At 38.2% G+C, this 27,480-nt stretch overlaps 2 protein-coding genes across 4 annotated transcripts in view; one reads left to right on the plus strand and one right to left on the minus strand.

Moving 5' to 3' along the window:
• CP (ceruloplasmin) lies at positions 1 to 22,501 on the plus strand. The gene is made up of 19 exons (XM_026065141.1): positions 1 to 145; positions 3,009 to 3,253; positions 4,871 to 5,083; positions 5,609 to 5,782; positions 6,863 to 7,117; positions 8,359 to 8,524; positions 9,512 to 9,651; positions 10,208 to 10,354; positions 10,463 to 10,674; positions 11,263 to 11,413; positions 12,525 to 12,737; positions 13,859 to 14,066; positions 15,349 to 15,488; positions 15,958 to 16,086; positions 16,647 to 16,753; positions 17,533 to 17,749; positions 18,389 to 18,528; positions 18,994 to 19,156; positions 20,182 to 22,501. Exons 4-18 carry the CDS (start codon positions 5,614 to 5,616, stop codon positions 19,153 to 19,155), a joined length of 2,556 nt encoding a protein of 851 aa, XP_025920926.1. The 5' UTR covers positions 1 to 145; positions 3,009 to 3,253; positions 4,871 to 5,083; positions 5,609 to 5,613; the 3' UTR covers position 19,156; positions 20,182 to 22,501.
• HPS3 (HPS3, biogenesis of lysosomal organelles complex 2 subunit 1) overlaps positions 19,859 to 27,480 on the minus strand; it is a 21,043-nt gene continuing 13,421 nt past the window's right edge. For 2 of the 3 annotated variants that reach the window (XM_026065139.1, XM_026065140.1), the window contains exons 13-17: positions 26,815 to 27,003; positions 26,161 to 26,268; positions 25,456 to 25,662; positions 24,017 to 24,107; positions 19,859 to 22,773 (exon numbers count right to left, since the gene is read on the minus strand). In XM_026065139.1, the coding sequence (XP_025920924.1) occupies positions 22,646 to 22,773; positions 24,017 to 24,107; positions 25,456 to 25,662; positions 26,161 to 26,268; positions 26,815 to 27,003 (723 nt within the window). In that variant the 3' untranslated portion in view covers positions 19,859 to 22,645. Of the gene's footprint in view, positions 22,774 to 23,864; positions 24,108 to 25,455; positions 25,663 to 26,160; positions 26,269 to 26,814; positions 27,004 to 27,480 lie in introns of all 3 variants that reach the window. The other variant, XR_003253390.1, reaches the window with a different exon arrangement.

Here is a 27,480-nt window from a genome sequence, read left to right on the forward strand (position 1 = left end):
TCTTCCTAAATTGCTTGCTGGTTTCTTGCTGTTGCCAAGTTGGGGCGGTGAACAGAGAGTACTATATCGGGATTATAGAGACAGTGTGGAACTATGCACCTGGCAATAAAAATATCCTATCTGGACAGCTTTTTGCAGAAGAAGAGTAAGTAATATAGTTTTATACTGTCTGAGTTTGAATTTTCAGCAGCATCTACTTTAGACACTCAGACCAGACTGAAAACCTGGTGAAGTTAGTGAAACATAATATTCTTGTCAGTGGATTTTCTGTCAGGCATACAAGGGAATTTCATTTTTTTTCCTAGCTTGCTTAAGAATTAACTTCCAACTCTCTGCTAATTAAAAGTACTGCAATATGCAAAGGTGCTTTTTGTGAATTTATTGCAATGAAATTCTTACCAAGTAAAGACTAGAAAAAGACCCCAAATGTTTAGTGATGTTTAAGTTTGCATGACATGCCATTGCTGAAGGGAAGGATTTTGCTTTTATGTCTTTAAACTCAGAAGTTTGACAGGTTTCTGGGCACAGATTTCCTTTTCAGATGTTTATCTTTGGCAGTGATCATTTTCACTTGTGGGAGGTTCAGCAGCATAGCTGGGTCCTTCTGTCCACAGTGTCTGGCGCTGGGTGCTTGCTGCAAGGCAGGGAAGGTCCTGTGCAGAGTGAGGAAGGTAGCAACAGAGGATGAGTAATGGTGAGGAGGAGGAGAGCACCCTGAAGACAGGAATAATCAAAATGGAAAATTCAGATATCTAAGGCATTGAAGATAGATTTGAGAGAGAAAAAAAATTTTTTTTTCTATCTACCTTTTTTAACTGCCTTTAAAATGAAGTAGAACCAAATTAAAATTAAAAAAAAAATTAAGAGACATATCAAAAATGAGAAAAATCTAGAAAATACATTCCTCCTTTAGCTTGTAGATAAAGGTTTAAAAGATTTCCTGTTTAATCAACTTTTACTTCTGCATTTGAATTGTGGTTTCTTTTCTCCAGTGTGATAGCCAGCAGTATTTCAGCCTAAATCTACAATTTCATCAAGCATGAAATGAAGCAGTCAGCTTATTTTTTTCACTCAAAAACTGAGACACATGCAATATAATGCTGGTGATTCCCCTTTTATTACACTTATTTTCAGCTTCTCTGACTCTTGCTCACCTGCTGACCTCTGGGACTGTGAGGCTGTGTTTCTGTGGAGACTGGGGCTTGGGGGGGAGGAAAAGTGCAGAGTAGCTGTTAGCAGGGATAGTCTACGATTAAATGTTAACTGTTTAAGCAGTCCAAGAAGAGCCATAATATACTCCTTTGATTTAATTTGTGATGAAAAGCTTCCTGCAATCAGACTTCCAGTAACTGAGCCTTTACCTAAGTTTATGCCCTCCAAATTGTACAGAGCTCTGCATTAGCCTTTTAATTACACTTAAGATCTGTGCATTGCAATGTACAAACAAAAAATGCTTCCCCGCTGTTCAGCCTCATGGGAAATAATTTGCATTTTGGGGCAGTATTAACTTGCCTTACAATATGGGTTCTAGAAATGGAAAACCCAGTTGTCATGGTTTCTTGGCTTCTCAGCAAGCGAGATGAGAAATCAGATGAATAATGAACTTCAGGCAATAGTGTTTCCCTAATGGCCGGGACCACCTCCTCCGGGAGTACATGTACTTCCATGGCCAAAACTCCTGAAACAGATGGGGAAACACGAGAGCATGTGCTGCCTTGGGGGTCTGCGGAGGGGGGACGCGAGGAGCGCACGGTACGTCAGGGGTCCGTGGAGGGGGGCAAGCAGTGGCCCCAGCTCCACGGTTCCTGCAGTCCAGCGGCAGGACAGCGAGTGCATTTCCCCGTGCACAGACAGCTCTCCTCAGGGACAAATGCAGTTAACGAAAGGTGCCAACAGGCAAGGTTGGCTCCAAAGCTTTCCCACTGGTATTTTTCATTGCATCTCTCTCAGCGCCAGCCTGCCTTGGGGCCTTAGCTCAGCACCATGCATCAGACTGCAGTCAAACTGCAGCCGGAGGCTGGCGGCACTGGCCAGCATGGTAGTCATGCCGCCAACAGATCAATACCACCAGCAAGAAATACCACCTTTTCCAGCCTCATTGGAGCTCGTTTTAGCTCATGGGCTGTTTTCTCTCATAGCAAGCTCTCCTTTTTAATATAATGGTTTTGTTAGCTGAGAAGAGCAATGGCCCGGTGTTAAGGCACTTAGTTGATGAAGGAGGTCGTTGTTTAGTGCCCTGTTCTTTTGTGTATTCTCGGGCTACGTCTGTAAAATGAAGCATTATGAGGGTTAATCCACCGTCAAGCTCTGGGGCTGCGACTGGTGAGTGAGCCAAGGGCTGACAACAGCCTCGAGACTGCTCCACACCCCTGCCCCTGCACATGCTGGACATCAGCAGCGCTCGCTAGTCTTGTCCGTGTCCAGCCATCTCTAATAGCCATATATGTATTTTAAAGCTGAAAAGCCTGCTCTTCGTTGCAAAGGACTGTTTAGCCAACATAATACTTTGATAATGGAAATGATTGTTTTGAACAGGCTGTGGAAAATTATACAGCATTTTAAGCATGCAAGAGCATGAGCAAGAAGACCTAAAAAATGGATACCTGCTCTTATAAGGGATAAGCAAGTACCATTCAAAGACACAAACATTCTTCTACATAGCCAAACTGTACTTCAGACTAAGCCTTTTTCATCTTAAGATTCAAGATAAATTTTTTTCTGAAACTAAAAGAGCTTTTGGTGCCTATTATTTGTCTTGTCCACATGGACAGCCAAAAATTGTATGAAATACCATTATCTTTGTTCTAATCCAGGTTGTTGTGTAATATTCAGTCTCTGTCTGCGTGGAGAACTCTTTAGGTTAAGAGCCATATTTGCTCCTAACCACACATATAATTGTCTGCAGCGCTACAGAGGCATGGTCTTTATTCAGGATCCTACTAGTTAATACTATTCAAATATAAAATGAATATCTGACACTACAATGTAGGTTTGTATTTTCTCCACAGGAAGGCTGAAGTCTTCCTCAAAAGAGGACCACAGAGGATAGGAAGCATTTATAAGAAGGCTGTCTATACTCAATACACCAATAATTTATATGATGTGATAGTTGAGAAACCTTCCTGGCTGGGTTTTTTAGGCCCTATCATTAAGGGAGAAGTTGGAGATTCCATTATTATTCACTTGAAAAACTTTGCTTCCAGAAACTACACATTGCACCCGCATGGAGTAACATATACCAAGGAAAATGAAGGTAAGCTGGAGTTGTTCTGCATCAGAATTTACTGACAGTTAACCGTTCCATTGGGTGTCAGTGGCATTCTCTCACCAGAGAGACGTCTGCTTGGATAAATACAGATTTAAAACAAGAAACAATCAGCTTAAAGTAGGAGTTGATTAAGAACTTGGGTATTTTTGAAGAGCCAAAATACAAAGCCAGAAGTGGAATTCATAAAGATTCATAAAGAAGACTGTTTTCAACATTTCACCTGAAATAAAGGTAATATGAGAGATGCAGGTTTTGAGAGTATCTGAAGGCAAAGCTGATGCCATTTTGAAGAAAATATTGTTAACAGTGATAACTTATGGTTCAAAATTCTTAACAGTAAACTTGTATATATGTATGAGATGCACATGAATTCCTTATAATGGAGAAGCAGCTGCTGCTTAGTAAATAAATTAATGGGATAGATGTCTGCCACACTGTAAGATGTGTTGTAGTGGTACTACTGGGATCAGTGATGATTTGCCATGGTGATGGCTGTTTTCACCACACTTGGGTAGGGATTTTCAGGCTGTGGAGCATTGCCACAGTTTCACTGAAATCAGTAGTTTCCTGGCAGATGTCCAGGTGGAAAAATCACAGAATTTTGCCCTGGCCATTTGTAATGCATGTAAAGTATTTCTGTAGCATCTTTCATAAGTACAGCAATCTGTGGGCACAAACATCATCTGTCAGAGACAGCAATGCGTCCGTCCTAAGGAAATACAACCATAATTCTCATCTCCTCTTTAAAACCACAAAGTGCAACATGCTGTGATGAAATCTAGCAGTTAGGCTCTAGCCTGCCAACTCACTCTCTGACTCTGAGTAGTTTTGTTCATTTCTATGCTATTAACTGCAAGCAAGAAACACCAGAATATGGCCATAGAAAGTTACATTAGTGGGCCTTTAAAATAGTGTGAGAATTATTAGAAAATGCAGTCTTTAAAAATATTTAATTCCAAAGAGTATATGAAATATCAGCCTAAGTTTCTTGTGTTTTGTGAAGTTTTCATTACATCCAGTATGTGGCTTGATATAGGCAAATTCTGCAGGAGCAGACCAGTGTGTTATGCAGTAAGATATGTACTTCTTGGAAAAATATTTACATCTTTCTATTTCTATTACTCTCATTTCAGAGGCACCTATATTACTTGGGGCTGTATGCAATGTTTTAGAACAGGTACCAAGATTAATATTTAACAAATGTTTTACAAATATTTGAGTTGTTATCTTTTTAGCAGAAGTACATGGTGCCCTCCTAATAAAATAAGGACCAAATTTGATGTCCCATTAAAGTAAAAGCACTCCCATGGAGTTCAAAGACAAATGAAGAGTCTCTTAAACAGAAGGGAAATAGCTACTCATCTGATTTTAAAGATTTCTTCCCTGTGTTCAGACGTTCGATCAATGTTATTGCAACATGTATTCAGCTTTGAAGCATGGCAGGTGCACAGCTGGTGATTTACTTCTTATGAAGGACAGAACTAAACAGATGGTGGTGGTAAAACAGCTTCATCTAGGCTCCCCAAATTCTATTCTATATTGTCATTCTCACACCGTATCGTGAACGTGTTTTGCTAATGTTGGCTGTGTGGTGTTCCTCAGGTGCTTTTTATCCTGACAACACTAAAGATTTGCAAAAAAGAGATGACACTGTGAAGCCTGGAGACCAGTACACTTACACATGGGATGTGACAGAAGATCAAGGTCCAGCTAACGGAGATGCAGATTGCATAACCAGGGTTTATCACTCCCACATAGATGCTCCAAGAGATGTTGCCTCAGGGCTTGTTGGACCTTTATTAATTTGCAGGAAAGGTAAAAACAAATAAACAATACATAAATACATAAAACAAGTAAATATGCAAGGTGATTCATAATGATTATTGATAAGGATAAGTGAAGTATTTCCTGGAAGAGTGGACGATTACAGTTTATTTTGGAATAGCAACATTTTGTCTTTTCAATTAGCTGCCATTTAATAGTATTAGATGTAGTTCGATTTTGTGTGCACTGAATATAATTTGTAGAATGCTTGTCCACAAATGCATATGAGTGCAATGTGTTCATTTTAGTAATGCAAAAGGATGTATGAATACCAGTATGAAAAATGAATTTACTGCAACATACAATATTTATTCTTAATAAAGTTATGTTGTAGCATCTATCAAAACTGATTTCTTTCTGAATATATCGAGATGTTTTGTGTATACACTCGCACCCCAGAACAGTGACAAAATATAGAGTAAACAGTAAACAGCCTTAAAAGTACTCCACTTAAAACTGAGGAAAAGATAATGTTAGTTACCAAAGGCTTTGAATATGTTGTTTTGTTTTTTTCAGGTACCATGAGTAAGGACAGTGATAAACACTTTGATGCTGAATTTATCCTTATGTTCTCTGTGATGGATGAAAATCTCAGTTGGTATCTGGAGGATAATATCAGGACATACTGTTCTGATCCTTCCAGTGTTCACAAAGATGATGAGGACTTCCAGGAAAGCAATAAAATGCACTGTGAGAGAACTTTATATTATTGCTTGTCATTGGTGTAATGAAGTAATATTTTGATGTCTTGTCTCTTTTAAAGATGAACTGTAAATTTCATTTCTGTTTTAAGTAGGACTCTTTCTTGGAGGATTAAGCTCCTCTTAAATAAAAAATGTTGGTTTAGAGGCCTGTTTTTTCCCTCACCAAAGCCAACTAATATTTTGCTGCCAGCTTCAGAGACAGCAGGATTGGAGCAATATTTAGCCTTTTTTTTTTCTCTCTCATTGTCAATTTGGCACATTGGCAACTATTGTAAAATCAAACCTTTGGAATTGTGATATAAAATTCCTAGTGGCCAAGAACCTATTTGCCAGTATAATTCCCCAGGAACTCTAAACAGAGTTTTGTTATTTTAATTTTTTAGTATTGCAGTTTAGAAAAACAGTTTTTACTGTTAGTGTGAACAAAGAAGATACCTTTTACTGTGACATGGATTCCAGACTCATAGCAGGAACCGCTGGCTGTACAGTTAGTTTTACAGATCAAGTGTGTCTGATATTGGCCCAGTTTAAAAGGTGTGAATTTTTCTTTTGAGCCCATTTCCATCTTGAAGAATAGAGCGATGGTTGCATGACACCCTGTTCTGAACAATCCTGATTGTTATGAGGAAAGGCTGAGAGAGCTGGGCCTGTTTAGCTTGGAGAAGAGAAGGCTGAGAGGAGATCTTATCAATGTGTTCAAGTATCTGAAGGGAGGGTGTCGAGAGGATGGGGCCAGACTCTTTTCAGTGGTGACGAGCGACAGGACGCGAGGCAATGGGCACAAACTGAAACACAGACACTTCCATCTTAACATGAGGAAAAACTTTTTCACTGTGAGGGTGACAGAGCACTGGAACAGGTTGCCCCGAGAGGTGGTGGAGTCTCCTTCTCTGGAGATATTCAAAATGCGCCTGGATGCAATCCTGTGCAATGTGCTCTAGGTGACCCTGCTTGAGCAGGGGGGTTGGACTAGATGATCTCCAGAGGTCCCTTCCAACCTCAGTGATTCTGTGATTCTGTGATCCTGAGCTCTGTAAAGGTAACTAATAAATAACATTTCTTTCAGCAATCAACGGGTATATGTATGGATACCTCCCAGACCTCACAATGTGTGTGGAAGATAGGGTAAAGTGGCATCTTTTGGGCATGGGTAATGAAGCTGATATCCACTCAGCCTATTTTCATGGACAGACTTTAATAGAAAGGAATCACCGTGTCGACACTATCAGCCTCTTCCCAGCCACCTTTATTGATGCTGTCATGATACCAAGGAGTCCTGGAGAATGGCTGTTGAGCTGCCAAGTGAACGACCATATCGAAGGTACAGAATAAGTTACAGTGATCAGAAATGTTTTTAGCTTGAGCTAACGGTTTACTGAGTCACATTAGCACCCGCCCAACATAGTTATATGCCAGGTGACATTCTTCTCCTCTAGTTAACAAAACTCTCCCACAGTAATTGAAATGTCTAGAAGTGCATTAGAAAGACTTGGGCATATAGCCACTGAAATCAAGGCAAGTCTTGTCTGTAATGGAGAGTATTATCATTTGGCTGCACTTTTGCAAGCCCCAGCTTTAGACAAACAAAAACGTGATGTATACTGGATCTGACCAAAAGTAACTAACCACAGTTTTGTGTTTCCCAACCAAAAAGTTGGGGCTAATTCCATGTTTGGACAACAGGCAGAGGACAGACAGATTAACTTTTTCGCTAACAAAGACATGCAATGGAAAGTGTATTGGCTAATAAGCAGAGGAGAGCTGCATTTCTCTTTCCTGTATCTTCTGGTATTTCCAGTGTTTGTTAACACTGTGAAATGCTTATAAGCTAATTCCACACTTTTCCATAATCTATAATTCCCTCTAAGTGAGTTAGAGAAGTCGTTTGTCCTAAAAGTGAGAATGAACAGAGAATTCAAAATCATGCTCCAAGATTTGGAAATTCTGGTATTAAAAGGAGTATGTTTAATCTGCAGATTCAACCACACAGAGGATCTAAGTTTTGAGATAGCTATGATGTCAAGCAGAATCCTGATTTGGCTGAAACATCCTGGACAAGACTTTTAAATCTTGCAAATAGGATTCTGACATAATCTATAGCTGTAAAACGGCTTTTTATTGCATTAGTTATATCTCCAGCAAGCAGACTTTCTAGCAGACCTCTCTCCACAGATAATTCCTAGGGTGCAGAGACCCAGGAGTTTCACAAGTGAGTCGCTGATTAGATTTAGTGGGAAGATGGTCAGCCCTGCCGTGACTGAAGTGCTGACTAACAGTGCTCTGTTTTCACTCAGCCCTAATCTTATCTGTAGCTGCAGTGTCAGTTGTATCTTTAGAGAATGCCCTTTACCACCCATGTCTGCCTGTCTTCAATACCATGGTCATGTATTTGCATACTAGCTCAGGTGGTGTGCATTATTGCATACCATTTATCTTCCTTTTTATCTGTGATTTGTACATCCATCAATGGTATGGGAATGCTCCAAGGAAGGGAAGGAGCTATTGGAAGCAAGGGAAGAGAGAACAAAGCTGTAGTTCTTTTCTGCCTCCTCTTTTTTCTAGGTGGTATGCAGGCCCTTTTTAAAGTAAGAGAGTGTGGAAAATCCACAACAAATCATAATGAGAGTACACAGATAAGACAGTACTTCATTGCCGCTGAAGAAATCATCTGGAATTATGGCCCATCTGCAATGAACCATTTTACAGGACAGGAATTAATTGCTGACAGGTAGATGCCTCTAATTTAAAAAGCTTTACTTTCCAAGCAAACTGATATAAGCATGCTAAATGAGGCAAGCAATATGGTGGAATTGATGTTTTAAGTAGAATTTCTTCTCGTCTTCAGCTCTGCTTGAATATTAATGCCAATATAAAAATCCAAACAAATTATATCCATTGTTTCCCTTGCAATCTTACTGTAAATTTTGCTGTGATGTTAGTAATTTCACTCAGATGAAGACAAATTGTGCTGTCATATGTCATAAATGACATTTGACAATTTAAGATGATTGATTACGCTGAGTTAGAAAACAGAGCTGGGAATTCAGCTGATGAAAGTGCTGCTAGCTGCATCTCAGCCAGCAGACTAGCTGCACAATGCAGCTTTGCCCTTTCTTCTGTGTCTAGGTAGTTAAAATCCAGATCAAGTCATTGAATATCTTTAGTCCTCAGTTTTTTTCAGCTGTGAATTAAGTTAAATGATACTTACCTGTTCCATAAGGGGTGAGGCATAGTTCATAGTTTGAATAGTGCTTGTGAAATGTTGAAAGGTCCTGTTTTGAAGATACAGTAAAAAGTGTAGACTAAATCTTCGTGTTTTCACTTATTTAAATATTACTTATTCTTGGTGTTTATATCTACTGTACTTGGACTTCTTGTAAACTTTTAATAAAAATAAATTTCAGAAGTGCAGCATTAAGGTTACAAAACACTGAACAGAAATCATTGTTGATGAGCCTCCAAGTATGCTGGGGTCTGTAAGAGAAACACAGCAGGATATTTCTTTCTCAAAGAGAAAGTAGTGAAAAATAGTGGATTTCTGCACATCCTTATGTGGGACTCTATATAAGCATGTGGCCAGACCACTGAATGGAGACTCAAAAGATCATCTTAACGTATGATACTTCAGAAAATAAGGATGAGGTCCTTACTGCCATTGTAAAACTCAGCATTATGACTTGAAATGTTTGCTTCTATTACAATTTCTTTCACACAGTGAATCTCAGATATTTTTTGAACAAAGTGAGACAAGAATTGGTGGCTCTTATAAAAAAGCCGTTTACAAGGAATACACAGATCATACCTTCACAGAACATAAAAAGAGGCTCCCAGAGGATGTACATCTTGGACTTTTAGGTAAGATATTTAAAATGATTTCATGTCAAAGATGTATGAGACCAGATGATCATTTCCAGCAGCTGGCCATGCCTCCTGCAGACACTGGCAACTGCAGCCGCCTCAAAGAGATGCCCTGGGGTGCAAGCAAAGCCCTGGGAGGCGATGCTGTGGCAGCCTGAGCCTGCATCTCACCTGCAGAAACATGCCACGGTCTCCAGGGGTCGTAACTCATTGTGAGACTGGAGAGCATCTCCTTGCAGCGCTGTTCCCATTTACAGCTTGGCTGCCTCTGGTGCCATGCTGGGATGAGTATGAGGTTGACACCACAGGTCCCTTTCCAAAGGGAGGAACTGTCCTGCATTTCACCAGGCCTCCATAAGGAATGGCAACTTTGGGATGAGCAGTGCGGATGCTGCTAGGGTACCATGAGGGTCAGGCTGCATGGCAGAGATCCACGCTGCAGCCACGCAGGCTCAGCGGCAGTGTGGGAAAAGCCGCTGGCCATTACCATGAGCTCACGTTGTACATCGCTTGACCAAAACACCCTGTTATTAGACCCTGTGCTTTTTTCTAGGACCTGTTATCAAGGCAGAAGTGGGTGAGAGCATCAGGGTGACTTTCCGAAACAACGCCAGCCACCCATTTAGCATTCAGCCCCACGGTGTGAGTTACCGCAAGAGCAACGAGGGGGCATTGTATGGTGCCTTCTCTGGAGGTGCGTGTACAGGCAGGGATCTTGCAAGCACTGGAGAACACGCCAGAGTACATGCTGATGTAATGTGACAAAATAAACAATGTTTATTAATCTTAATGTTGTTTTTTGTAATAGGTACTGAATCTCCAGCTTCTCATGTGAGTCCTGGCACTACGTTTACGTATGAGTGGAATGTGCCAGAAGATGTGGGCCCTACAGACCAAGATCCAGACTGCTTAACCTGGCTCTACTATTCAGCTGTGGATGCAGTCAGAGACACCAGTTCTGGACTTGTGGGTCCCCTCTTGGTGTGCAGGAAAGGAGCTCTACTCCCTTCTGGGAAACAGGTTAGTCAAAGAGAAAAACAGGAGCATTTGTGCCATTGTAACTGAATCTGCTTTCTCTGTTCTGAACTGTGCCCTGAGAGCCTGCCACTTTAATGACCATCAGCACCACCTCCTCTCCAGATCAGTGTCTCACACATGTGCTGTGGGTAATACACAATTTGAAAAAAGTTAAAAAAAAAAAAAAAAAAAAAAAAAGGAGGGGGAGGGGAAGAAAAAAGGGAAGAAAAATCATCTGGTTCCAGGTAGACAGACACCATCTTGTGAAACCACCACTGCAGTGAGCAATCACTGGCATCCAAGTCTCAGCCAGGATGAGAGTGACTAGAAAAACGTAGAAGTTTTAAAGACCAAAGTACTCATTCATATCTGGAGGTGGTTCCCCTGGTAGAAAGAATATTAGCAGTAGATACCTTTCAGCCAGTTGCAGCACTTAGAGAGCTTTGAGGTTATCTGAATGAAGGTAGCATCAATGTATGCATCTATCCTAGTTTGTAAATTATACTCTTAAATATTATACACATAGAAGTTCTTCCTGTCATGTTCAGTTCACTCATTTCTATTGTCTTTTGTGCTATTTCTTCTCAACAGAAAAATGTGAACAGGGAGTTTTTTCTACTTGCCACAGTATTTGATGAGAATCTCAGCTGGTACCTGGATGACAATATTTTGATGTTTACACTAAATCCTAACAAAATTGCCAAAGATGATGAGGATTTCCAAGAGTCTAACAAAATGCACTGTAAGAAATTAATTTGTTATAGTTAGCTAGCCAAAGGCTTCTTTTATAAAGATTTTACTGCTGTGACCCTATGGTAGAGAGGAAGAGATTGTGTAGTGGCAGAGACTCATTCCTTTCCATTGGAATGAAAAGCACATCTGAATGCAATTCACTTTCATCTTAATGTGGCCATCAGTTCAAAATGTAATGCCAGCTGTTCAGTGTCTTGCGTGCATTTAGCACTGTCATGTACCCCTTGAAGCAGACACAGGGTGGAAGGAGGTCTGTAGCCCACCTGCAGCCCCTCCGAATGCAGCTGGGAACAAGAGAAAATTCATGTTTCCTCTTGCACTATAGAGGATGTGGCTGAAAGGAGGATTTTGGCCCTGTGAATTCTGGATTCCCTTACCAGCACTGCATTTGCCTTACAGTGAAAATCTTTGATTCTTTAACAGGGCACAGCTGAACTCCATACTGATCCTATCCATATCTCGGTACTGCATCAAATTTGTGCAAGTTTCGTGTGAAAGAACAGCTTTATCATCAGTCTCTAGTCTAGCAAATATTTCCCAGTCTCTAAACATATTTGCTTGTGCTCTTTTTTAAATTTTGCCCTCAGTGACATTTCTACTATTTTCCAGGGCCTTGAGACTGAGCATTCAGTGGTACTTGTGAAGTCCGGGCTTTGAAAGGTTTGCACAAGAGTAGGTAGTGAGAATTATTAACTCAAACTAAAAGCCACTTTGGGTTGTCTTTGCTGTGTGACCGTATGGTACTGGCAGAGTATACAACAGTGGAAATTCCAGTTGGTCAAGCCACCAACCCATGCCTTAGGTGTTGAAAAGGAGAACAGTTTAGAGGAAGCTGCCATTTGTCTTTTCATTTCAGAATACTTTCAGGAATATTAAGGGTGGAATTTTACTGCATTGCTTTTAAACACTGAGTTTTAAAAATTGCTTTGCTGAAATCGATTTTGTAGTTTTGCTAACATGATAAAGTATTACACTATTGCTACTTCTGTCAGTCTAAGGCATCACATTACATCTGAAGTGTGTATTATTTAATATGTAATGCAGAATAAGTTATATGTGTTAATCAAAGTGTTTTTTTTGCTTCCTCAAATCTTCTACAGCCATTAATGGTTATATGTACGGAAATCAACCTGGCCTTGACATGTGTAAAGGAAATGTGGTTTCCTGGCATTTGATGAGTGTGGGGTCAGAAGTCGATGTCCATGGAATATATTTTTCAGAAAACACATTCCTAACGAAAGGAACAAGACGGGATACAGCAAATCTGTTTCCACATACTTCTCTTACAGCTATTATGAAGCCTGACTGTGAAGGTAAATGTCGTGGTTACTTTTTGGCCTGTATCCTGTACACAGCAGTACCCTGTAGGTACAGAAACTCATCACAGCACTGCTGATTGGCTTAAAAGTTGCTGCTGGCCGCTGCCCAGCAGAGACACTTGTGCCACAGTCCATGGCTTATCTGCCCCAGATACACATTGCCAGTGGTCCCCAAAACAGACCTTTTAGGGCATCTTTACCCAAAGCCCTTTGAAGGCCTTGTACAACTGTGCTGCCAAACCAGCAGGGTCCTATTTCCCACTGAGCCTTGCCAAACATTGGAGGTAGCTGCTCTGCTGGCTCCAAGGTGCCATGCCTGCCTGCTGGAAAGTGCTCGCAAGGCCTCCTCGTGCACCAGATTTTGCAGGATGGGACATGGGAAACAAGGGACAGAAGACTTTCATTTCATCCTTCCTCATTTTCACATTGGTGATGATAGTCTGGCCCACTTACATAAAACTATGTGGCTAACAAGAGACAGGTCTGACAATGAATGCTCTCAAGTGATTTCTGAAAGAAACTGTGTGAGAAGTATTACTTTAGGATATTATTCATTTGGAACAAAATGACTGGAAGGAGTGAAAAAGTATACTGTTATTATATATTATGGGTTTATCACCTTGTCTTGCCTAGTGTAATGCAGTAATGCTGTATTAGCATTGCTTCCTTCTGTTTACATTTTATTTTCATGTTATCTTTCAATTCTTTGCATCAGCAGGATTGAGTTAATATAGCAGATTTTTAATGTGCTTTAAAAAGTCCTGGTCCTCTTTTAGAAACTGTTTACTTATGACCATTTTATGCTTGGATTCAAGCTTTAAATAGCTGATGTTTTGAGCCTTTGGGTGCTAGAACCATGTAAAGCTGTGTGTGAAAAGCAGCAAAGGTGCTCATAGGAAGTAAGCTTTTAATGCTAAGGCCTTGATTTTGCTAGCTCCTGTGTATGTGCTGATTTTTACTATCCCAAATAGCCATGTTATGCAAAGAATTTTCATCTTATGTGGGCAATAGCCTGTGTCTCAGTCTCTAAGCTCTAAATCAACACAGGTAATAGAATTTCAAGATCTAGTCCTAACAGATTTTTGTCTTCATTTTATTTCTTGTATAACTTCTAGGAGTTTTTGAAGTGTCGTGCCTGACAACGGATCACTACACAGGGGGCATGAAACAGAAATACGAAGTGAAACAATGCCATTGGTGGAATGTGGACCCATCACTGTATTTGCATGAAAAAACTTACTACATTGCTGCAGTGGAAGTGGAATGGGACTATTCTCCTAACAGGACATGGGAATTTGAGCGGCATCAATTTCATGAAGAAAGGTAATATAATGTGGAACATACACAAGACGAGAAAAAAAAAATGCAGAAAGCAAAGGAACAACTCGCTTCTCTGAACCTTTTCCTCCTAGCAATACAGCCATTTTGAGACACGTTTTCTTTGCATAGGTATTTTCAGGGGTCGCTTGAATTTGAGGTCCTTCCCCAGCAATGTTGCCATGTAACTGTGAGCCAGACAGCATCATGTTCATGAAATGGTTCAGCACAGATCTTCTGTGGGGCATCTGCAGGGTTTAATGGATCCTGGATGTTGCATGTGTATTTATTATTTACTGGTGTTGGTACAGTCCTTGATGTGGAATGCTTAAAATGTTCATTAAGTTGTAGATATGATGAGTACTTTGTCCTGATAGTGGGTTACTTTCCATACGTAACATGTCTTTGTCTCTTGTCTATCTGAACTCTGAGTAGTGTCCTTGAGCATTCATGCAGCAGTTTTCTCTTTTTTTACTCCCGTTTCTTTATCTTATACAAGATAAGATGTTACTCTATGACAAAATCCAGTCATGTTTAAATAAAGCCTTAGCCTTGGTGCATTATTCCCAGTATTTGGACCCCAATGAGTGGGAACTGATTGGAACAAACAATTCATATCTGTTAGCCGGAGAGCCTAAATAATGAATTGATGAATTTGTGTGTGCTGCCTCTATAACTTGATTTGCAGTTAAAGTAGATTGTAACTGTCTATATTTGTTTATTGGCTTAGATGTGTTTTCGTATTTATATTCTTTTTCTCATCCTGATAGCACCTTTTCTTGCCCTGCATAGTTGGCTTTTTCATACTCCTGAGCCCAAGTAATATGGACTATGATGTTATCAGATTATTTTTAACTGTCTCCAGTCCCCATGATCTCAGCAGAGTCAGCCCCTCATGTTTCAATTCAGAAAGGTACCTAAGCAGGGCTTTACAATTTTTAGGTTGCACTTCAGGTGCACAAAAGTCACTGCAGGCTTTACTTTTCAGTATACAAGTCGCTGAATGACTTCTTGTGATTTTAAGTATCTGCCAGACCTAGCATTCAGCCTTCCCTCAAATACTACGTAGGTTCAGTCTCTTTGTACTGATTTCTTCCCCTTGTGGGTTATGCGACCTCCCAGCCTAACAGAAATGTCTTCATGTTGAAGCTACCAGTGATCTATGTGATCACTGTTCCACTGAGCTGGATTTTTGTTTGATGGTTAATTGATATACCTGCAAAAGATGTTATCAAATACATGAAGAAACTTCTGACATATTCTCATGTCTATCTTCTATTTTTCACAGCCCTGGCAATCCATTTTTAAATAAAGATGACAAATTCATTGGTTCAAAATACAGGAAGGTTGTATATCGTGAGTACACCGATCAGACATTCAGCACTCCCCAAAAAAGAGCTGAGGAGCAGCAGCATCTGGGAATTCAAGGTACAGTCATCATGAAGCTCAGTTTCAGAGCTGAGAAAAATGCAATGAAACAAAACAGACCCTATTGTAGTAATACTGAGCCTAGTTCTACCCACGCTAAGTGCCTAAACCTATGTGGAATTGCTACTTACATATCACTGTGTACTACATATTACAGTGCTTGCTTTACAAGAAAAAACTTCTGGTTTTGTGCCTGATCACAGGTCACTGTTTTCAAAGTTGGCTTAAAATTATGCAGCCACATTTAAGCTGACTTAAAATACACTCCGAACTTTTGAAAATTAGATTTCTGTTTAGATGCCTAACTTCAGCTACTAAAGTTTGCATATCATAGTGAATGTATATTGTCCATGTATAGTTTTCAGTTTAATTATATCCCAATGTTATTGTATCTCTGAACACAATAAACTCTCTCTTTCAGCTCTGATCATCTGTAAAACCAACTTAATCTTTCTTTTCAATCCAATAGGGCCATTGCTTATGTCAAATATTGGAGATAAAGTTGTAATAGTTTTTAAGAACTTGGCATCACGACCTTATTCTATACATGCCCATGGAGTGAAAACAGACAGTTCTGTTGTTGCTGTAACTAACCCAGGTATCAAACATCCACTCGCTTAATTCTCACAGATAACTTCAGGCCTTATAATAAGATTTAGCAAGCTTTCAAGTTAGGATAGCATGAAAGATATTTTTAACCTCAGCGTCTTACATTTTATGAAGCTGCTTATTATTGATATTTCTACACTTAAAATGTCCCTGCTAATTATTGCTACATATCCTAGCCCTGGACAGATTGGTAGTTTTCTGACAAAGATTGGCTGCACCTTTCATGTAACCAAAACAGATTTGGCTATATAGGGAGAGTATAGCTTATGTTACCTATTCTTTCAAACGTTATTCTGTGATCTTTACAAAAGATACAATTAGTTTTATTAAACATGGTAAACTGGACAGTGCAGTCACACAAAGGAACACTGGCAGGAAGAGTTAGGAATCTGCAGAAGGGAAATAACAATAAGAAACCAGCCACTGTGGTACTTGAGAAGAGGAAGTTCAAGACAAAAATAAGCCATAAATGAAAATAGCATCTATTTCAGCACAACTTCTTAGAGATCAGCAGAAAACAGAACTTAAAAAAAAATTTGTTTAATACAGGTGAAACAAAAATATATGTCTGGAAAATCCCTGAGAGATCTAGTTCTGGGAGAGGAGATCCACACTGTATTGCCTGGGCATACCATTCAACTGTGGACATCATCAAGGTATATTATTAACAGCAGTTAGTTTAAAGAGTTTTGATTTCATGACTTCACGACAGATACACTTACAACAAAAGGGAGATAAGTTTGAAACTCTGTGCTTTCTCTGTCAAGTCATCCCCCCTATTACCATATGTTTGAATTGTCTCTTCAGTAATGCAAGAAAGTCAGGGCAGAATTAGGAAGTCACATTCTGGTATGTTCTTACTCCCTCGTTCTTTTGTTGTTGGTATACATCACCTCATTCAGATTCGTTTTTAAAGCAAACATTTTATAGCTTTCTCAATATCTAATCAATCGTATGGGAAAACTTACATGTGCAACTGTGGAACACAAATATGCCATTTTTGTACAAGCACCCTTTATGCTTACTTCACCAATCTTTTTTTTTTATTCAAATTAATGCACGCTCTTCATATCTTGCAAAGATGAATGGAAAAGTGCTAAGAGGGCTTTCATTTTGAAAGTGTGAAACAAATTTTGAGTGGAAAACAAAAAATCCTAAAACCTAAAAAGAAATTGGAAACAAAAAAGACTATGAGCAAGAAGTGAAAATGGACTAAAAGTTTATCTCTAGCAAGACACAAAAAAAGCAGTTACTCTTCATAGTCCATTGAACTTGATCTGTGGGTAGCACATAACAGTGAAGAAATAACCTTATTGTCAGATACTGAAGTTCGTAAAAATAATAAGAGCTTTCATGTCTGTTATTAAAAATGCTTCTGCTTGTATTAGTCACATCTTGTAATTATTTGTTTGTTTTTTTTCATTTGTAATTTAAGGACATTTACAGTGGATTAATAGGCACACTTGTTGTGTGTCATAGACATTATTTGCCATCATTTCATGCTAAAAAGAAAGTTCAATTTGCTCTTCTTTTTATGGTTTTTGATGAGAATGAGTCATGGTACTTGGATGAAAATATTAAAACCTACTCTACCAACCCACACCTTGTTGACAAAGAGGATGAGGAATTCCTTGAAAGTAATAAAATGCATGGTATGTTTCCCAAATTAATTAATGTAATTATAAAAAAAGTTATGTATTTCAAAGCACTGTATATAAATTTGACTTTCTCATCCTCTGTGAATTTCTAGTTACAGGGTGGAAGGCTTGAAAATTTTCACTCAGGCTATTTCACAACATTGTTAATCTATCCTTAAAAAAAAAAAAAACTATAAAAATGGTTCCACTTTGTAGCTGTGATAAGAAAGTGAGTAAAAATTAAATTTGAAAATTTGACTTGATGTCAGCAAACAACTATTCTGGAAAAGTTGGCAATACAGCGTCTATCCTGAAAGCACATCCTGGTAAAGCCTAGCCTTCACAAAGAGCCATGGGTGATGCAGATGCTTGAGAACAGCACTGGTGTAAGCAATGGTACATGGTAAAGGCCTTTTAATTACTTACTTTCTAGTCAAATATGCAAGATATAATCAGGCCCATTCATAATATGCCATCTTTTTTGGTAAGGAGATAATATATTACTTCAATATAGGGGATTTTTTTTACAGATCATTCAAAGCAATTCCTTTTGCCTAGTAGTAGCTTTAAATTCTTGCATTCTATTAAAGCCTAGAGAATAATATGACACAAAAATCTTATCTTAGTTTGTTCTCTCTCTCTCTCTCTCTCTAGCCATTAATGGAAAAGTGTTTGGGAACTTGCATGGTCTGACTATGCATGTTGGGGATAAAGTAAGCTGGTATTTGATGGGAATGGGCAACGAAGTAGATATTCACACAGCACACTTCCATGGCCACAGCTTTGATTATAAGGTAACAGGCCCTTTCCATACATTTTTTTGCTGTGTTAAGAATGAGAGCTGGACCAAATACCAAGGAGTGTAACCTCTTGTGAAAAGTCAGATGTTAAAATATTAAGTAGCAGTCTTGTAATTTGACCTTACAGTATTTTGTATTTGATCAATACACAAGAGCTTCAGAGATTATCTACCAGGGTTTATTCTACGGAAATTTCACAAGTTGCTCTGACAAGTTTGCTGTGAATTTTCATGGCTGTAGTTAGAGAACAACTATGATTTTCCTTCATTTCCATTTAGTTGCTAGTTTTAGCAAGTGGATATATGAAATGAGGGTCCTGTAGAAATGACATGCAATAGATCAAAACTTTTCACCCAACTGCTATTGTAAGTTTGGTGGGAATATGAGTTTAAGTTAGCGTATATTACTGCCATCTGGTGATGCCACACTGTTTAACCACTGTTTCTTTTTATCCGGAAGCAAACAGGAGTTTACCGGGCAGATGTGTTTGACCTGTTCCCTGGGACATTTCAAACTGTGGAAATGATCCCGCAGAACCCTGGAACCTGGCTATTGCACTGTCACGTTACTGATCACATCCATGCGGGCATGGAAGCAACCTACACAGTGCTCCCAAAGTAAGGTAGGAACTTGGCTATCTCAGTAACGTTCATTATATTTAAAGATGCAATATGGAGCTCATGCACTCAGAACCAGTTCAGGCATCCAACAATATTTCATGGCATACTACTGATGTATGTTTTATGATGGAGGCCAGAATGTCGCAAATCAGCTTATCATACTTGCCTCAGTGTTACTGCTCAGAAAACAAAAGTAGCTGAAGGACTGCATCTTAACTGACAATTGCTTCAGATTCCCATCAGTGAAATTAAAATGGCACATTTTCATTAAAAAAAAAAACTTCATGAGCTAGAGTATTTCTGTACTCTAGAAGTGCCAATAGTGTTAAACTCCGTCTCAATCTTTATTTAAAAACAAAACCAAGAACAGGTAACTAAAGATCAAGTCATCATCCTCACCAGTTAAGGTACTGAAAACTAAAATCCTGTTTTCTTTTTAAAGGATATTTTAGCTTTACAGGCACTAGTACCTTGCTTTAGCAATGTTACCTATGCAGAAAAGTTGAATCCTGAAAAACTGTAGTTCTTTTTTAATATGAAGTTAATACAATTTTAAAAGTATCGTTTTCCTGTATTAAAAAGATGCAGCATAATAGGTATATATTGACAAAGGGTGAAGAGCATTTTAAAGTGTGTGGTGTGTATAAAGTGTGTGCGTGTGTGTGTATAAATACAAAAAAAAAAGATTAGAATGTTGAACACAATCTTGTTCTATACTGTTTTATGAACCATTCTGATTTACAGAATATGCCATGCCAAACTTGTGCAGGTGATAGAAGAGCTGACTTACAGTACACTGAAAGAGATGTAGAAATAGACTTTTACCTACCCAGAGAAGCAACGCGTTGGATTGTTCATAATCAGCTATCTATAGACAGTTCAGTACTATTTGGTGCATTTTTGAGGCTTTTTAAAAAAAAAAACTAACTCACAACACGTAAAAGGTACTGGGATCTGTTGTTGTCCATATGCATAGAAAGACTCTGTTGATGAAATGGGTATCACAAAAGCTGTTTTTTCCTTTTAGAGACAAATGGTCTTTTTTTCCCCCAAGATCATTCAGTCAGTTAAAGTGTAATGGTACAACAGGCACACTAGAATGAAGAAGCCATTTTACCACAGTGATTCTCTGAGGTCTCTCTTCAGTGAAGCATTTCTTGACAAATACTATCTCCTGGACAATCCATCTCAGCATTGGTTTTTGAAGATTTCATTTGGTGGCCCGCTGCTAACAAAGACTGACAGTTGACAGACAAACTGAGACAGTTGTATGGATATAACAGTTTTAAGGATATAAGTTTATAAATAACATTTTCCTTAAATAAAAATTGTAGCTTGCCAGCTAATTAGCATGTTCTAGGTGATTCCTGATGTGTGTTATTTAACTGCTGAGGAATTATCATATATGCAAATAATATGGAAGAGCCAAGTGAAATGTACATTCCTTTTTCTTTTTTTTTTTAATTTGTAAATAAACCTGTGTGGCAGCAAAATTCATTTCAGGTATTTGTCCCAGATCTGATGTCACATTTCACTAGTCAGATGTTAGTTGTTACAGGATGGGAAATAGCAATTGGGCTATCACTTGCGCCGTAGGTTCAAAATTAAGTCATATATAAGACTGTATAATAAACTTCTAACAAAATAATCCTCTACTTCTGTTGAATTATAGTTTTATCAAGTAATATCTTTCAAGATAATGAAGCTAAGACATGAAGTGGCAGACTGATCATGGCTGCACAAGATGTTTGTTTTTCTGTTACAAAAATAATTATAAGAGGGGCAAAGTTATGCTGAATTAAGCCTAATGAAATTCAGGGAATAAAAGGGTAAAATCTGGTGGCTGCTACCTAAGAGCTTTGCCCTGATGAATCTTAAACAACTACAGCAGTGGAATCATTTTGCTGTTAGTTGTGTGGTATGCAGCTACATAAATTAAGCACTTATTCTCAACAGATGGAAGCAGCAGTGCTATTGCATGACCAATTCTGGTCAAAAACATAAGCAGTATGAGCAAGTATCATCTAGTTGTGTTTCATTAGCCCAGCTTTCCCTTTTGCTCAGTTGATCCCTCACCTGTATCAAACAACAGCGAAGAGTGTATGAGAGGAGCAGGGAAAGGAAAACGTTTCTACTTTAAAAGATACCAGAACAATGCAAGTTGCTTCTCTGTATCAAGACAAGGCATGAGGAGGATAGTTAAACCCTGTTGGCTTTTTCTTTTTTTAAAGCAGAAAGAGGTCATTGAAGCCAGTATAGTCCTGCTACTAAATTAGGTCACTGATTTGGCTGTAACAGACATACCACACAGAAAAGTTAAACAACTTTACTTTTTTTGGATGTTTCATTTGGAATGCAGATGAGATAGCCTTTGAATGATTGCTAGAGGCTTAAGTAACAGTATGGCTTTACTGAAAGTGGATTTGATAGCACCAGTGCCAGCTAGTTAAGCCTTTAGATGGTTAAGGGATCATACTGCCATTGTTTTACTGGTGGTAGGTTCTAAAAAAACATTAAATTGCATTCATAAGTTCATAAATGTTGTGATAGTTTATGACAAAATTCCAGTTGGAAGAGCAGAACGTTTTCTGCCCAGAAGAAAAACACACATCAGTGTGCACACGCGCGCACACACACACACGACACTTACCAAAAGACCTGGAAGAAATAGGGTTTTCAGCTGGATTTGTGATGTATTGATACTTTAGATACCCCAGTACAGATATGACAACAGATGGAAACAAACAAACAAACAAAAAACCAACATACAAGACAGCAAGCAAGCAGTAGGCCAGATCTTCCATTCCACTTAGAAACAAAAATGTTCCTCTTTTATTTATAGTCTTTTTCTGCGAATTGTTAATGAAAACATTTTCAGTGTAACACTTATATGGATATGTAATTAAGATGACAGAGCAGTGACTGGTTTTGCCAGCTGGAATTCAAGGGAATTTCTCTGTTGCAAAATGAAGTAAGGTACCTAGTTTCAGTTGAAAGGCAAGCAGTTTTACTCATATAATTAGAGACATGCCTCCCTCAATCATGACCCAACTAACTAGCATGAAATTAAGACTGACTCCTGCTTCACTTTTAGTGTACATTAAATGTGTAATTGTTCTGTACAGTCAGTATTTTTTAACCACTTTGGCCATAAGTTTATCCTCATTTAGGAGATGAGTGACCTACATCTAATAGTTGAATAGTTGTGCTTTTACCTGGCCAACCCCCATTCAGTTTTACCTGACAGGAATTCTTCTGGATAGCCAACTTCTGTCAATGTGCAATAGTATTTTTTTCTGTCATCATCTTTAAAAGAGATGCTCTGCCTGAGATAGTAGTTATCATTCCATAATAAGGTTTCAACTCAGACATAAGGTGGCTAATATGTAAGGTGAGTCCCACAATACTTTCTATGTAGTTCTGCTGTTTCATTTACTTTTTTATTACAGCGCATTCTTGGTATTTGAGTGCGTAGTAAACTTTCATTGGCTTTAGGTCAACGGTTTCCTTTGGCTGCAGTGAAGAAGATGTGGCAGGAAAAATGCTGCAGTTCCATCCTCTGGTAGAACATTGAGGAAATCCCTTAGTTCCAGTTCCATTGCAACAACTGATAAAGTTTCTGCTCAGGACAGGGAAAAAAATCTTGTTTAAGATATTTTGGTTAAAAAAAAGGAACAAAAACAACATTAACAATGTCATTACTAGCTGAAGTCATCAAATTACCTAAATACTATAACTGGAATCAAATTTAAGACACACCCATTTGGGACCACATACAACTATGAGAAAAAAAATACCAAAAAATGAAACAGCATTTCAAACAATTACATCTCAGAATGAAACGATACCTCTATCTTTATTCATCAGGTCTACATGTGGCACTAATGCTTACAGAATTCTGACCTGCTACTTCAAATGTTTTGTATAAAGTGGAAAGGAAGCACTAGAAATCTATGCTAGTACCCTAACTCAGCATGATTTGCAATATGTGATGTTCTGTGAGCAGCTTCTGAGATGCAGTTGTTTAACATCATGGTCTGAAGTACTTATTAATGCAAAGTTATTGCATGAAAATAATGATTCAAAAGAAAAACTTCTGGCACTAGAACCTGGAACTTTATGGTATAGCATGGCAACCTGTTCTACACCATGCAACCCAGCAATGCTGTTCTTCTGCCCTCAGATTGTACCACTGGGATAGTCTTGTTATGTTTTTATTCATGCGTACGTGTGTTTGTATTTTATTCAGTCGTCTTCTTCTGTCAAAAATACACAAACCGACCCCTCAGCTACTCCGTATTATTGACTTCCTACAAACACCTAACAATGGGACTATGTCAACTTTCAAGATTGGTTTCTCCATTTCTTTGTTTCCACTGGCCAAAGAGCCAGTAGTACCCCCCCCCCCAAAATGAACACAGACATTTCCTTCTGCTTAATATTACCAACTATCATAACACACTGCAGTTTTTCAATCTATGACCTAGTCATAAAAAGACACTTAAACACTCCATGGGGTGATTAATAATAGCCTGTTAGCTATTGCTTAGAACTCTATAGTCACTTAGCCTAGAAAAAAAACAATTACTATTACTGCTATCTGATAGCTTTTTGTGGTCTTTATTCATGACCTATACAGAAGTAATATGAATGCCACCATTGTTATATGAAGCAGCAATACTGCATGTTGCAGAATGCTGCTCTACTGACCTGAGAGCCTGCTGAGCTGTATTAGCTTTACCCATGGAAAATGGTCCCCTTCTTTCCACATATCACACCAATAGTCCTTAGGCTGAACAATGTTTAGAATGCTGCATGCCATAAAAAGGCTTCTTGAGCTGAGTTGTCATCATGTGATTTACCTTTCAGTGATGAAATATGAACAGGAGAGTAATTTCCAGTAAGTCTGGTTCTCTTGCAAAGCTCAGGAAGCAGCTTGTTCCACCACATAGCCTAATTAAAAAAAAAAAACAACAACAAAAAACCCAGTAAAAGTGTGAACTAAGAATGACTGCAATTAAAAGCATGAAACACCTGCTAAAAGTACACTGAACTAAGATCAGATGTGTGCAAATACAGGTAGGTTAAGATGGACTCAGGAACTAGTTTATATAATGATTTGAAATGAAGCATTCTTGCATATGTAGTATTTTCAAATTTCACTGTGCTCTTTTTATACTTTTTATACTTGATGAATATTTAAACAGTATCCCCTAGTGCCTCTACAGATAAGAGTATTTATAGTTCAGAAAATAAATGTACATAATTAGCAACAGACTGATGCAGTAAGAAAATTAAGCTTTTTCCCTCCAAACAACTCCATGCAAAGTGGTATATAACATTACTGTGAGAACTCTGCTCTGTCTCCTGAGCTAATCTGCCTGCTTCCAACAGTTGTAGTAGTGAATTAATTTTTTGTGCATCATTTTTTTCCTATAAGAATGGAGAGGGGGAAGGGATTTCTTTCCTTTTCTTCTACACATGGTAATACTTTTCTTCCACCTGTCTTCAGGTTCAGTACCATAACCTCACACTCAATTCTACCACTAACATGGAAACAATCAAAGAAACCATTTTCGAATCTGAAAATAAAGCAGAAATTCGGTTTTGAATGGAGTACTTGTATCTCCAGATAGTAGGGGATCGCCTTTGCTGATTCTAGCCAGCAAAACTTTGCACAATTAATTGAGTAGCTGTGATGGGCAATGGAAGGAAACTGTTGTATTCTTGGAACATTGGAATAAAATCAGATCCACAATTAAAATTGCATAGTGGCCTATGGAGAAAGTGGGACATAACATAATTTAATCTTCCTTACTAATGAACCTGTATCATTCTTATGCTATAAGGTCAGATGTCACTAGAATGCTTTAAGAACATGTTTAAAAGTGGTTTTATTTGAAGGACCATCTTTTCCCAGCTTATCACTAAAATCTGACACATTATGCAATGCTGTCAAACATCATTTAGAACACTGATTAGTGAGAAACTAGACTGAGTTTTCATTTACAGTGGAAAAAAAATATTATTCTCCCTTTTCTGAGGCACTCTGCCATCTGAAAAGATTATTTACTAAAATTAATACAAGCAGTCATATTTTCATGAAGGAACTGTGAAAAAAAAATTTCTCATTAAAATTAGTGGGGATTCAGTTATGAAATTTCAGTGCAAAGTGAGAGGTTCAAAAGAAGCTAAGCACTTTACTTTGAAAGCAGGGCTATTTTATCTCTCCTAGTGTGCACATGTACACAACCGTGTTAAAAAAAGAAAAAAAAGAATGAGTTTAACAAAAGCAGCTCACCCGATTGTCATCTTTCAGTTCGTGCTGAGCATATAATACAACTGCATCAGGACACTTTTTCAGAAGCAGGTCAAGGGAATCCTCATACTTTCCTAGACGTGTACTGCAGAGAACATGGATGGTGAGGCCGACATTGCCATCCTCTGACAGAGGCTCCAAGAAAGGCAGAGCTGAAGTTACATTGATTGACTGACTACATAAAATAGACTAAAAACAAGAAGAAAAGCTATTGTTTGAATTTAAGACAAACTTTGCAAGAAAAGTTAACCATAATCTTAAAACAAAAGCTTTCACTTATTGTAATAGTTTTGAAATATTACTACCTTTAATAAGTTACTGATAACTGAGAAAGTAAGTGTGGAATAGACTGCAAATGTATATATCATTGTTATTGACGCATCTTTGAGGTATTTTTTTCTTCTATAATTTCAACGTGTCTTTTAGATCAACTTGGACACAGAAGTCTTATCCTAGAAACAGCTTTTTATTACATCTTGTTTTGATAAACATGATTACAGTTTCAGAGCTGAGTACTGTATTCTATAGATATAAATGAAGACCCCAACCCTGCAGTTTTTCTTGAACAAGGCTAAAGTTCTAAAAATACAAGTTTTGTGTTTTTTTTTTTTTTTTCCCCACTAGAGAAAGATGTTCATACATAAATGAACATTTGCAGAACGGGTCTAAACTGTAAAGGTTTCATACCTGTAGTTTTGAGATATCTTCAGGATAATCTTTATCAGATGGAGATCCCACTGACATTATGAAAGTTACCCAGGGAAAAATCAACCCAAAATGATTACAGGAATTTATCTGTACAAGAAAGAAAGAAGTTTTAATATCAGAAATCTTTCTGCTTTTACAGATCCATGTGAAACCCATTCCAAGTGAAGAAAATTTAATTCTCAAGTAGCATACTTTAGAAGAGCAGTTGCTCTTTCTTTTGGTTCATATGACTGAGTGAGGAATAAACTGAAGTTACTTCTACTTAATTCTGTATTCCAGATTTCCAATTCAGAAAACTTTACAGTCATTCACTCCCAGGTTTTCCCATTTAGTCAGCTTTGTAAAATCGCAAACACTCCACTTGACAAACTCTCTTTGTTTCATTTAAGCCCTTATTCCTGTCCAGAACCAAAATTCCTGCTGGAAGTTTATTTGTAGATGTACCCAAACAGCAAGACTGACCTGAACCAGGAATATCTATTTGGTAAGTACCATGCTACCTTATTTGTTTTCAGTCTTGCTTCTTTCAAGCGATAAACTGCCCAGAATTAAAATACTCAAGATAGTATTTGAATGGACTTTGGCTGGATGATGAAATCATAAAACTTTCTCTGAGTGCATAGGTGTGCTTACCAGATCCTCTGTTGTTTTCAATGGTTTGGTCTCAGGAAATTGCCTCTTTGATATTCTCCAAACATACTGAGAAGTAACCCTCAATAAGAGTTCCTGAAGTACTTCTTCCTGAGAGCATACTACAAGAAGAGCTTCCCAAAAATCTACTAAGAGCTGAGGGATAGTGTTTTCACTGTTATTACACAATGTCTAAGAACAAAAATTTTAGAAGACAGCAAGTTAGCACAGAATATGGTAATTATTAGTAGCAGTAGTAAGAAGGAACAAGAAGTAACAGTTTTCCACTTCTTTAGCATAAGCAGTGGTTGTTTTTTTGTCTTGATGTACATCTAATGGGTGTGATTTTACATAATACAGTGACAGGCAAAGTAAAAAGGTTATGGAATGATTTTAAGGACATCAATTCTAAATTATATATTTGATTTCTTCTTGGAGACTTACTCAGAAATGATCCAGTCAGCAAGCATTTACAGACCTGCTAAGTTGGAGTTTTTTTAAATGTATCAAGAGCTAAGCAGGCAACTTCTAAAGAAAAATCTTAATGGAAAGAAAGTCCACAATAACAAAATGTTGTGTAGCTCAGCTGGGGAGCTTCATGAATTGATATTTCTGATAAAAGTCTTTCAAAATAACAGATCCAAGGCCATAATATACTGAAGTACACAC

Source organism: Apteryx rowi, unplaced genomic scaffold (genome assembly GCF_003343035.1).
Source record: "Apteryx rowi isolate R43461 unplaced genomic scaffold, aptRow1 scaffold_224, whole genome shotgun sequence".
Classification (NCBI taxonomy): Eukaryota; Metazoa; Chordata; class Aves; order Apterygiformes; family Apterygidae; genus Apteryx; species Apteryx rowi.